Here is a 14470-nt window from a genome sequence, read left to right as displayed (position 1 = left end):
AATATTAATTATTTATTATGGAACAAAATTTTTAATTAAAAAAAATTATTTTTTTGAAAATTTCGTTCATAATTTCGTTTAGATTTATTAAAAAAAAATTATATGATTTAATAAAAATACACGAAAAAAATTGTTAAATAATATAACATCTTTTTTTCATATACAATGAGTTATACAAGATGTTAATATATTCCTTGATCATCTATCGTCAACATAATAGTTAAAACAAACATGATAAAAAAGATAATTTATTTATTAAATTAATAATTTATTTATCAAATTAATAATTTATTTATTAAATTATAAACAATTGAAATTTGTATAAACAATCTATCTATAATTATATTATGTTTCCAAAAAAAATAAAAAAATATTTAATCGAACAATGTAATGTTTCTTTTATTATTTAAATAGAGACTTACAATTACAATAAATAGATAAATAAATAATTAAATAAAACAAAATTTTTTCATTCAAGAAATAAAATTAGAGAAAATTTGAAATAATTTGAGAGAAAATATTAAAAATTATTAATATTATCGCTCGAAACATCAAAATCTTGAACTCCTTTGAAACTCAAAAAGTTTCAAATTCTAGACTCTCAAATTCCTTTTCTATTTTTTATAATAATTTCATAAAACCATCTGCAAGTCTAGATGAAAAATAAAAATTAAATTTTTCACAAGAAAATAAAGATAAAATTAATATTAATATAATTATTTGAAAATACTATTTCTTTTAATATTTAAATCATTATTAATATTTATTATTTACTATTTATATTAATATAAATATAAATAAGAAAAAATATAGGAGGTACAAGTCAAAAATTAAAAATCTTAAGTATGTTTAGTTCCTAAATATAAATTGAATTTTATATATAATACACAGTAATCAATGTCAATAATAATAAAATATAATAACTAAGTAGAATAAACATACAAAAATATACATATATATATTATATTATACAACAAAATGTTAAAATTAAAAACTATTTGTTCAAAATACTATCTTCTACTATTTCTTATTTCAATATTTATCCCAAAATAGTATTTATATTGAATTGATTATATTAAAAATATTTTTAATTACTATTATTTTATTACTATTCGAAAAAAAAGTTTATTTAGAAAATCCTATATATCACATATAAAATGTTATATCAAAAATCTATCTTCCTCAATTTTACAAAGAAATTTTTATAAAGTATTTCTTAAAAAAATTAAAAAGATATTGAAATATATTTGATAAAAAATATTTAAAATCTAATATAATATATAAATCTAATATATTTATAAATAAGTTTACTTAATTTTTCATATTTTCAAATATAAACTAAAAATTTATGAAACTATGCATACTATTACATTGACTTGCCATAATGAAGGATAATATGATCCTCAGAGACTAAACGAAAGATAGTTAAGAGCGTAGTTAACCGATGTCGCAAGAATTCTGAGTCAGAAATAAATGAAGAATATGAGCCTCAAAACTCATCTTCTGATATTTCAGACGTCAAGATTTTTCATGGAATTTCTGATAACATGATGCAATATATATGTCATGTGGCAAACGTAGATCAATATGATGAAATATTTTTTAAATGTCTCATTTATGAATTATGATCGTATGATGAGTGTATTATATGAATATATTATATAAAAAAGATTATATATATATATGATTTTTGTTTATAAATAATATAAATGTAGGATTTTAATAATAGAAATGTTAAAATATTTTTTTTAATAATAATTATTAATAAATAATTATTTCTTATATAATTAATGATTTTTATAAGATCATATTACCCTTATTTTCCTAAAATGACTTATTTTCATAATATATATCAACTCCAATTTATTTTTCTTTTGTTTCAATTTTTTGTTAAACATAATCTTATTAAATTATCTACATTTTAAATAAAGATTTAGAAGACGGATAATATGGCCGAAATTTATTTCAAATAATAATAATTGATCTTTAATTTTGATAATTTGATGTTATTTCACATAACGTTAAATATTATTTGATAAATAATAATTCAATTAACGTTAATTATTTATTTATAAATAATAAATTGAAGAATTGATTATTTGAAAAAATAACGTTTTTATTTCTTAATTATAAACTTGTTTTTTAAATAACATTTTAAAGAAATATTAAACTATAAATGACATTGATTATAAATAATATTAGTAATAATATAATAAATATATAGAATAAATTATGATAAACAATATTATGATAAATATATATAAAATATAAATAATGATTATTTATATTTGTATATATTAATTTGTATTATTTTAAAAATAAATTATTTATCAAATAATTTTAAAAAGTAATTTTCAAATAATTTAAAAATTTCTCAAATCTTATTTAAAATAAGATAAGTTTAACTTATCTTAGTTAACTCTATTTAATTGTTAAGAAGAAATATGAAACTTAGAGGATTCATAATTTTCTTTCTAATGATTTGAAGAAACAATAAAAAATTTTTCATATAATTTTTTCAATTAATTTTTAACATATGTATGATAAAAAAATCTCTACTTCTCAATTTTCTTTTTGCAATATATATACCATTTGCATATAAATCGATAATATAAAAGCAGATTTATAATAACAAATATGATAAATACTTATTATTGAATTTTAATTTAATTTAATCTTCATAAATTTTAAAAATCCTTTTGTTTGTATAGAAAAAATTTGTTGTATAGAAAAAAATAAAATACATTTCATAAAACAATTATAATAATAATGATCGTTCACAAGACAATGTTAATAGATTGATAGAATAATAGTAACAAAAAAGAATAATGAAGCTTACGTCGACTAGAAGAACTGCACATAGATATATAAAGATCAATTATACAACATAAATCTCGAAGCATAACATTTATCATTACACGATGACAAGAATACAATAAAATATAAAAGAACAACTAATTCTGAATCAAGATCTTGTAGACTTCTAATACGAATTAATTGAAAGTGAAAAAAATCAATTTTATTGCAATAATTACTCGTCTAAATGATTGATCTATCTATGAATGAATGAATTCATAAAATCTAATAGTAGAACAGCAATGTAAATTATTAATTATTATTTTTAAATATTATTAATTATTAAATTATTAATATTTTCCAACGTGTAGTTAGAAATGCAATCGAAATATTTTGAAATGCAATTAAAAAAAACTTAAAAAACTTAAAATTAAATATTATGTTTTTTATTTTGTATGTCATTTTGAAACATATAAAAAATTGAAAACTTTTTATATTTCTTTGTGCCTTGTCCTTGTTAAAAATTTAAAAAAAAATAAACTATATCTGGATCCCTAATATTTTTATAAAATTATAAAGCAATTTTTTTAAATTTATGATAAATTTAAATTGTATATATTATTGACATAATAACTTAATCATAAAATTATTATAAGTTATTATTATTAAAAAATTTGTATTTTTTTTATATAACAATAATAAATTTAATGTAGTAAATAATAAAGCAAATAAAGTTTTATAAACAAATTCTGTAAATATAAGATATCTATTATTTTATTTAATAATAATAAATTGCGAAAATTTTAAAAAATAATCATTCGTTTACATCTTATAACTTGTCAAATCATTAATGTTATTAGTTGATAAATTATTATATCCTATTTTAGATATTTACACAGCTTTTTTAACCTTATTTCAAAGTTAAAGAATGCATACAACCTCAAATATTTCGATATATTTTTAAAAAATACTAGATAAGATATTTTAATTAAAAAAGATAGAATATTTAAATAAATTTTTTCAAAACTTGATTAATTTTTATGCTATTAAACATAAAAATATTCAATAAAAAAACATCAATAAAGCTCTAAAATGGCACAAAAGTATGGGTATAAATAGGTGTATTAAAATTTACTAATAAGAGAATCGTTAATATAACTATTTAACAAATATTATTTTGTTATATTGTTAATTATAATTCATCAGAATTTTTTAATGTATTCAAACGAATATTTATTAAACTAAATCAAAATGAACTTACTGCGAATGTTGGAACACCGTCGTCGAACTTGCCTGAACCAAGTGATGATTTCTCTATCACAGACGGGATGGTTATAACTCGCGAGTTCCATGCAACGCTCTAGAAATCCGTCACTGTAAATACTTTGCTCGTTGTCCGCCTCGATGTCGAAACACTTGGACGCGATCGATGTTATCGATGTGGTTCCGATCGGCATTAGCGGCAAGTCATTCGCTATGTGCTCATCACAGGACTGCCGTTCCATCGTTTTGACGAAATAATTATTCGGGCAAGATGATTCGAGGCGCCGATGGTAAAAAGGTTCGCGGATAGAATTGTTATCGACATTTTGAAGGATGCTATTCGAGACGTCTCCTGTCATATCTTGAATTCTGAAATGCAGGAATCATGGAAATCTTTAATAGATAAAAATCTTGACCGTGTATCGTTCAATAATTTCTAGGAAAATATCTAGTTCGTTTTACGTTCGCATTACCGGGAAATGGAAACAAGTCAAGATAAGAAGGTTCGAATACGAAACGGTCGAGGTCAACGTATACGTGGCGTTCATTCTGATTCGTTTCGCGCGTCATCGTTTAGTGTTACGTCACGTTTCGGTATTCGAAAGAAAAAAGCGATTCGGTCTATTTGCAAGTTTGTTGCACGAGCGTTATACAACGGAAGCAACGACGACGCAACGCGACGTAACCAACGTACCACGCGACGCCGGACACTCGGTTCACTTCGTGCATGTTCGTGCATACTCGTATAAACTCGAACGCGGCACGAAAATCTGATAGATTTCAAAAGTACGCGCGTCCCGATCATTTATTTGAGAAAATCAATTCGCGTTTGAACGATACATCGCATGAGAAAAGCTCGCATCATGCACTTGCGATCTATCGATCGAAGAAAGAAAGACAAAGAGAGAGAAATATTTCGATGAAAATAGTCATAACGAAATAAAATCGATCGATCTGTCGATCAATCTTGATACCTTAAGAATTTTTCCGCGCGCATTTTCGAGACTCAGCGAGGCTAACTAGGGTTAACTCGACTCTCAATTGATTACGCATATCTTAATTGACAGATCTAGAGTAGGCGTTTACGTTCTATCGATTTCGATCTCACCAACGAAAAAGTTCCAATATACGAAGGTAATCGATTTTTCTTATTTTTTCTCACGTTTATAGTACCAATTAAACTCGCGTGTCCGAGCGAGAGTTTATCGTGCGCGCGATTTACCTTTTTTCTCGATGACTCTCGGAATTGATAGTCGGATCGCGCGAAACTTTGTCGATCGCGCGCAAATTGTTCTGAAACGAGAAGATTCGTTCGGTGCGCCTTCGGTAAACTCGACCACCGCGAAGAAAGAAGAACGGTGGCGAAAAAGAAGATATCTGTATCGGATGGAGGGGGATGATCGAACGCAATCGTTTCGAATCCGTTGTTTGGAAGAGCGGCGCTTAAAAATCCGAATGGCTCTCGAGGAAAGGAGGCGTGCAAGCGGGCTACACACGAGTTATCGACTTACGTCACCCGAAGATACTCGGATCTAACCGCGCTTCGATGAACTCGCCTTTTCTCTCTCTCTTTTTTATCGTTATCACCGTTCCCACGGCTTATCGCGGCAATCGTTCTCTTCGTCCGCATGCGTCGTCGCTGCGTCGCGTCTCATCGGCGGGATCCTTTCGATCGTGCCCTCGGTTCTCCTCCGTTCTGCTTCCGTTTCCAATTTGAGATACCTCGTATCTAATTTCCAGCGCGACTACGCCCGCGTGAAAACCGGCTTCGTTCGGCCAATACGGGTCAGATACGAAACGAGTGACCGTGATCACGGCTGCGTACGCAACATTCGCGATTTCTGACACTCGACTGGCATGGGTAAATCGGCCTTAACGAAGCGAGCTCACGCCGCTTACTAAGCCGAATGCGGAACGTGACGCGCGCGGAATCGCACGATCTCATCCTTTGTTATCGCTTTCGCCCTCCGCGTGCCACTAGGCCGTCTGCTCTCTGTGCTTCACCGTCCTTCGGAAGGACATCGAGCAGCGCGCATCAAGCAGCTTCTGTTTGCTTCCGCAACGCGACACCAAAGGACTCGAATGCGAACGCGGAGATATCACGGATCGTCTTAGAAAACGATCTCTTCAGCGTGCTAGATATCGCGAGTCCTATTGCTGATTTTTCGATTTTTTTGCGAATAGATAATAAATAAATTAATATAAAAGGAGTTATCGATTTCGAATTTATTGAGAATAAATTAAAATTTCCTTCTGTTTAAGTGTACTTATTTTAGTTATTTTTTATTTTTCCGTTTTCCGAAAAATCTTTTCATTAAAAATATCGTCTCCATGAGTTATCGTCTCCTCTGAATTCTAATAATAAAATATAATTGTTTTTGATTCCAAGTTTACAAGTTATTATTACGAAGGAAGATGTTTAAAAAATTTTTAAATATTTAAAATATTCTATGTTGTTTTATAAAATTATTCAATTAATTTTAAAAATTCTTGAAATCTATTATTATTTTATTGTTTATTTGTCATTTTAAAAAATTTTTTTATTACATAGCGACAACAAAATCTTAGCAAGTTTTAATTAAAATATATGTCAAAAATAAATGAATAATTATAAAAAGAAATAATTATTTCGATTATTTGATATATCTTATCATTTTGAACAACAATGGGAAAAATAAATTAATAATTTAGGAAAGGAATCACTTTATCAATTTCGATTTACTTGAAATATATTATAAAAAAGAAATGGATAATTATGCAGAAAAGAAGTCATCTCATTGATTTCGATTTATTTCGAATATGTTGTTAGGGTTATCATTTTGAACAACTTTTTTCTATACATGTTACTGCCGTTCAGTCTTAATTTTCGAGATATTTACAAAAAACTTTCTGGCATAGGAGATTTGGCAGCTCTTTCTGTATAACCTAACCTAAATTTTATTTATGGTGATAATGATATTGAATAATGCTACTTGATCTACTGATCTTGATCTATTGATTAAAGTTAATTATAGAAGAAATTATGATATATATTATAATATATATGATTATTATTTTGTTTCAAATATATTTTATTTATAAGTTCTATTAATTATATGCTAAATCTGTAATGAATTTATAAATATTTTTGCCATTACTTTCGTATGGAGAGATATAAACTAATATTTCATGATATAAAAATCAAACTTATGCTGATTATATAATGATTTTAATATAATAGAAATGTTTCTAGTCAATACAGTATAAGGAAGATTCAAATGGAATAATATGTAATAAACAATATATATATTTAATATACATCATAATTGTATTTTTAGTTATTATCAAATAATTATCGAATTATTTAATTAAGTTTGGATTTAAATTATCAGATTTAAGTGAATTAGGTTAGATAATTTAATGTAAATCTAATCCAAATATTATTTAATCCAAATCTATTCCATTTAACATATTTAACTAACTCGGAAACTAAAATCGAGCAGCGATATCATGTATAGAAAAAAGTTGCTCAAAGTAGGATCCCTGATAATATTTTAAAAATTGGTCATTGAAATTAATAAAATGATCCCTTTTTTGCATAATTACCAATAAATGAAATAAATGACACTCTTTTAAAAATTTGTTTTATAACTCAAACGAAAAAAAAAAAAACGTATTACAGGTCAAAAGTGAGCCAATTTATTTTATAATTGAAACGAGAGAAATTATGTTATAGGTCAGAAGTGATTCGACGTCCAGTAATTGGTTTTACAATATCGAAACGAGAAAAATTCTATTATAGATCAAAAATGATCTGACGTTCAATCTATTTTATAATTCAAATGAAAGAAGCTCTATTATTAGGTCAAAATTAACGTATCAATTTATTTAATAACCTAACTAAACGAGAGAAATTCTAGGTCAAAAGTGACCATCAATTTGTTCTTCGATTTAAACAAAAGAAATTCCATTATGGATCCAAATTGAATTAAGCAACGAAAATTAGGCTACGTCGAGCACGATTAATACATACTTAGATGGCTGATCGTTTGAAAACATCGTGTATCCTTGATGGTGTTTAGAACCTGAATGTCACGTCTTCTGATACATATGAGTGGCATTCAGTCTTATATAGGAGTAGGCGTTCCACGGTATTTCAGTTCGTTATCGTTAGATGTCTCATTCCACGTCATCTCTCTCACAAGTACTCGTTTATATCTTACTTTCTTTAAATACGAGTTCTACTGAGTAAATCAAATTTATAGGGTACAAAAGATCGAATTCAAAAACTTAATTCTTTTATTATAGGACAAAGCAAATATCGTTCTAGTGAAAAAATATTAAAATATAATATATTATATATTAAAATATATATATAATAAATAATATTTCAAATACTTTGAACACTAAGAAAAACCATTATAATATATATATATATACGATGTGACAAACGTGTTGAACTGATCGATCGATTCGAGATCTCAATAATTGGTTTTTTATGGTTTTGGAAATCATTTAAAATTTGCATTGATAAAAAGGATATTCGTATATGAAAAACCAAAATATGCGTATATCATATTAAAAACTAAATCGTATATCATCCTGAAAGAAGTAAACAAGTAAACGCAAGTCTATGTGACTTCGTCGACCATTTACGCTTCAGTCTTAAATCATTTAAGATACAACACTCATCTCTTGGTCATAAACAAAAAGGCTTATCAATAGTTGAAACATCAGGGAATGCTACAAAAACAAAAGACTCAACTTAAGCATAATAAAAAAATACGTAAACGTAACGAAAATAAAAAACATATGTAAAAGAATTGAATGTTAGAAGTGTGAAAAAGAAAGTATCTCAGAATTTTAAAAAAATATTCGAAGATTGTATAACAAAATTATGAAAGATAGAATACGAGGCAAAAATAAAATTAAAAAATATGCAACATTATCGCGAAATTATAACAGTTCAAATATCGACAATTTTTTTTTTTCTTTTTTGTTAAATTATAAAATTATAAAAGATAAAATATGAAACAAAAAATGATACCAGTATCGCGAAGTTGTAACAACAATTCAAATATCGACAAATTTTTTTTCATCGACAATTTAATGTTCCTATAATCCAATAATTCTACGTTTTTCTGATAATCTTAAAACGTCATTTGAATTCTCGAAACTCTTAGATATTTTGAAATCTCGACTTACACTTCCAGCTATTTTCAGATTTAAATTTAAATTCTCATCTAATAAATATAAAAAAAAAAAGAAAATAATAAAAGTGAGCAAAACAATAACATAATTAAAAATTCCAAAATCTATGTGCAAAACTGGAAGTGAAATTTTTTTGAAGGCAAAACAAAAATATAATATAAAACAAATCCAAAACAAAATATTTTTCTGAACTCAAATGCACCCTCTTACGATCCCAAAAAACGATAAGGAAGGCGAAAATCAAAGAAAGGAAAGAAAAATTATTAGCAATTGTCCAATGCTATAGATTGAAAAATCCTTATTGATCATTGATGACATCAAAAAAATATAAAAACATCGATATCACCAGGATATGATTGTGTCAGCGTATCATTTGACCCCTACAATGCTGACGAAGCTGGGATAAAATTCCTACCGGACGCAATTTACGACCGGAAGCTGTTATAATAACAATTGCACAAATATTTTGAAAACAAATATTTTAAATTCAGAGTTAATTATTAACAAAGAGTCATAGATTTCGATGACCTTAAAATATATTAATATTTTCAACAACTTTCACTTATATATATATATGAATAATAAGAAATAATAATAATATGAATGAACACATATTAAAGTTGAGGAACATTATTTTAAAATGTACTTATTAAGATAAATTTTCCTTCGAATAATCTTTCCATCATAGTTACTTTACTATTTATATCAATTGTCTAACTGCTATGAATTTTTTGTATCCAAGGCCACGTGAAGGTCAGAATAATGATAGTTTGACCTCAGTTATCATGTCTCGATAAAGAAAGTATGCAATTTCATTTAAAAAAGAAAAAAAAAAAAAGAAAGAGAAAAATTAATGATCTTGAAATCAGAAGAAATATGACTTTTGAGAAAAATTGTTTTTATCAATAATATTTATCTTATTTGAAAGAAATAATTATTTTCCTCTGACAATTGTTGTTATAAAAAATAAGATACATATTTAAAATGATCAAATTAAATAGGACATCCTGTATGGAATTGTTGTTTTTAAAAGATATTCAAAAAAATGTTTCCAATGTTAAATATTCTAAAGTTTGTTATAGAATTTGGAATGTATTTAAAATAAATTTGAATATCAAATGAATAAAAAAAAATAATTTCAATTCATATAAATTTATTTTATGCATATTATAATTATTAGATACAATTACCAACGTTTGTGCAATTTCTAATGTTTGAAATCAATGTTGGTTGCCGCATGTAAATCGATATCTATTCTATATAAAGAAATCTTAAGCAATATCTATTCAGTAAAAGACGTTAAAATGAGTTAAAATGAGTTTCTAATAAATAATGGTTAAAAATTTCTGAAAGATTTAAAGATAATTAAAAGGATGATCTTTAAAGCTAAATCTTATGTTAAAGTTAAAGTTATTGGAATCTTTTAAATTGTATTACAATATATTAAAAATATATTAAAAATATATTAAAAATATTTTTGCTAATATTTTGAAAATTAAGATTAAGATGCAAGGATATATGTAAAGGAAAAACTTTTTCAAAATATTAACTTTGACTATATATTTCAAGATCATTGAAATCAGAGAGAATTCTTTTTTACAAAATGTTAATATATTCATGGAATGATTTTGGAAAATTATTTAAAAAATTTAAAAAATAAGCACAAAAGTTGGTATATAAATACATTAATTGAAGCTTAGTCATTAAATTATAAATAAATTGAACTTTGCATTAGACAAGATTGAGATGTTTCACTTTGTTTCTCCATCTTTATATTTATCTCATTTAATCTAACACAAAATTCAATTTATTTATAGCTTGATAAATAATAAGTTTTAATCGACATTTTTATATCAACTTTTTTATTTGTCTTGATCTCAAGAGTTGATCCTTCGAACATATCTCACGAATACATTAATATCCTGTATAACTATCAAAGTTAATTTTAAAAATTTCTACCTTTTTCTGTACAAAACATTAAAATACAAATGCCTCTATCTAATGCAACTTTTATTGCAAAACGTTCAGATATATGTAAAATACGAATATATAAAAAATATGTAGAAATATATACAATAAATTAATTTACAAAAAAAAAAAGAAAAAAGTTTTTAATCATAATTTTATCATGAATATTGATTGATGAATATTGAATCCTGAGAGGAAATATATAGTACATATTTATTTTTCGTTTCATAGATTTCTCTTCAACTTTCCCTGTTGTTTCACTTGTTCCATAATTCACTATATTTACTTACATACAGCTAATAGCTAGTATTTCATTCAAGTAAGACTCCATAGAAGCGCAATTAGAGAAGGTTTGCATTATATGTATACATATAATATATGTACATTTTTTTATATTATGTGTTATGATACCATAGAAAACTATTACTAAAAAATTACTAAATTAAAAATTAAATAACATCGAAAATTTTAGTTATAGAATTAATATTATTTGGAAAATTTATATGTCTTGTCTAATATAATGATCAATTCTGAAAAAATATAATATAAATATATATATATGAAAGCAATCATCGCTTTATTTTATCAAATATGTATTATCATATCATAGTATTATAAAAAATATTTATTATATGTATATAATATTATATAAATATATTAATAAAAATATGTTATATAACGTATAAAATAATATAAAGTCAAATCGAAAACAGTTTTATCTATTCCTTTTTTATTCGAATTATCTATTTATATTATATTTTTTTCAGAATTTAATTCATTATTATATTAGACATAAAAATAAAAATTTTTAAGATGTTCAAGTGGAATGTGATTCAAAAGAAATTATAAAGAATATAATTATTAAAAATTAAAAGTAAAAATCATCATTTTCGAATCATGGAATTCAGATTGACATTTTTATATCAAAATTATACATAATTAAAATTTCCAATTAATACTTAATTTTTAATATTTAATTTTTAGAAATGAATGATAATGAAATTTTAAGCGAGAAATTTAAAATATAAATCGATGGCAATTATCAAATTATAACAACGATGCATTTACATTTGACAATCTTTTAAATAAATTTTTTATTTTATTCTAAATAAAAAGATATATGGATACTAACATAAAGATCAAACTATAGATCTCCAGCTAATAATCATCAACAATCGATGTAAAATTTATCAAAATGTCTTCTTGCATGTCTTACATGACTAGATCGTCATTTCATTTAACACTAGCATAAAGAGTGATGTATTGTGTATTGTGTACTAGTGATAGAATCGATCATATCGCAAGGCTCGAATATTGACAAACAAGATTTATATTTTATTAAGTATTTTGGAAAAAAAGAAACGATACTTTCAAATAGATTCGAAATTCGAATCCTCTATGAATATTGTACTTTATGAACACAGAAATGAAAGATGTAGTTCAAAGTAGAATCGACCATTGATCGATGAGTATCTTATTGGAAATTTTACATTTATTTAAAATTAATTTTCTTAATTATTTTTGAAAATAATTGTTGTAAAAGAATTATATGTTATCTTACAAAATAACATTTCTTTTTTAATTTTCTTAGAAATAATTTACATTCTCACATACGTTTTTAACAATGTATATTATCACAAATCAAATATCGTTTTTCAATAGTTACAAGTAGAAAAATTAAAATAAAATTTTGTTTACTATTTATGCTTTTGAAATTTTTTTATGACTATTCAATAAAATATATCTGCTTTCCTCATAATTAGATTATTTATAAAACGTTTCTAATATCGAAATATATATAAATAGATTTTCAAGTACTTATTCTTAAAATTAGGATTGGTTATTAAATTTAGCTTTACAAATTTTGATATAAAAATAACATTCTTCGTGTAAATCACGAAAAATAGTAGCAAGCCTCCATTATATTTTCAAATTTATGGCTACGTTATATTCAATGGAAGAGAGAAAGAAAAATGAATTTCTAATATTTTGATGTTTGCCAATACGAATTCAATAAAAATTATATAAAATCAAAGAATATTTATTTACTATTGATTTATATACTAAATAAAAATACGATCATCGAGTGAATAATCTTTTAATAATTAAACAATGAACGATTTAAAATTTTTTGAAGATTAATTATGAGCATGATCTCTTATAATATACATCAAGATGAAGATCATTCCCATAAATTATGTATTTATGATATATAGAGTGGTTCACAAATATTGATTTTGTTTTATATCATTGTTATTATTTATAGCAATTTTCAAATAGAGTTAAATGGTTTTAAAAAAGAATATATTATTAATTCTTTTATAGGTTTTTATAGAAAATGCAATAAAGGACATGTGAAGATCATTAATATTTTTTTAAGTGGAATTATATATTTTTTTATTACACCAGTTGATACAACTTGATATTCTCTAGAAAAAAAAAAAGGATTAATCTACTTGTGTGTAAAAATCATTAGTTCAGAAGATATTTTATCTCGAAATTCATAAAACTTATCACATGAAAGACAAGGAAAACGCGAAGAGATATTTTTATGTTCATATTCTTCTTGTATACATTAATTTGTCTATATAAAACGATGATGATAAATTGAATGATAAAAATATGATTTTACTTTAAAACTTTTTACAAAACTTCAAGTTAAGATATCTTCTAAATTAATGATTTTTTGACGCAAATAGAATTTTTTTAAAAAATATGAAGTTATGTATCAGTATGATGCAGTCAAAAAACACATGATCCCATTTAAAAAAAATGTTAATCACTTTCATACGTCCTCTATGCAATCATTTACGAAAGAATTATTAATATCAGAATATATTTTTTCTGAAACCATTCAATTTCGTCTGAAACATTTTTTGTTGTATGAATGCATGAAAATTGAAATGGTAATATCTGGTAAATTATCCTTTATCTTGAAAATTAAAGCCAATCAGCAATCATAAGAAAAAATTATTTAAAATTATTCTTAATGTATTTTAAATCATTAAAATCAATGTTGTGTGATTTTTATTTCCAATAATTATTCACACTATTATAAAATGAAAAGATAAACATTTATACATCCAGCAATCACGTAATAAACATACAATAATATGCATTGATATAATAAACGGACACTTATTTGCGTGAGATTATTGATCAATATCTGTGTAATGTACATTTACTCATATTATTAAATCAATTGTTTTTTATATTATCATACATATTAGTAGATACATAAATTTAATTTAAA

At 24.4% G+C, this 14470-nt stretch overlaps 1 protein-coding gene across 2 annotated transcripts in view; it reads right to left on the bottom strand.

Moving 5' to 3' along the window:
- Window positions 1-8113, bottom strand: part of LOC122717720 (growth factor receptor-bound protein 14-like) — a 58707-nt gene extending 50594 nt beyond the window's left edge. The window contains exons 1-2 of one of the 2 annotated variants that reach the window (XM_043942056.1): window positions 8072-8113; window positions 4058-4428 (exon numbers count right to left, since the gene is read on the bottom strand). In XM_043942056.1, the coding sequence (XP_043797991.1) occupies window positions 4058-4428; window positions 8072-8097 (397 nt within the window). In that variant the 5' untranslated portion in view covers window positions 8098-8113. Of the gene's footprint in view, window positions 1-4057; window positions 4429-5570; window positions 5681-8071 lie in introns of those variants that run through there. The other variant, XM_043942057.1, reaches the window with a different exon arrangement.
- Between the last annotated feature and the right edge of the window lie 6357 nt (window positions 8114-14470).

Source organism: Apis laboriosa, unplaced genomic scaffold (genome assembly GCF_014066325.1).
Source record: "Apis laboriosa isolate Shangri-la unplaced genomic scaffold, ASM1406632v1 scaffold56_cov145, whole genome shotgun sequence".
NCBI lineage: Eukaryota > Metazoa > Arthropoda > Insecta > Hymenoptera > Apidae > Apis > Apis laboriosa.
Note: the sequence above shows the minus strand (reverse complement) of the source record. Positions and strands in the feature narration are given on the sequence as shown.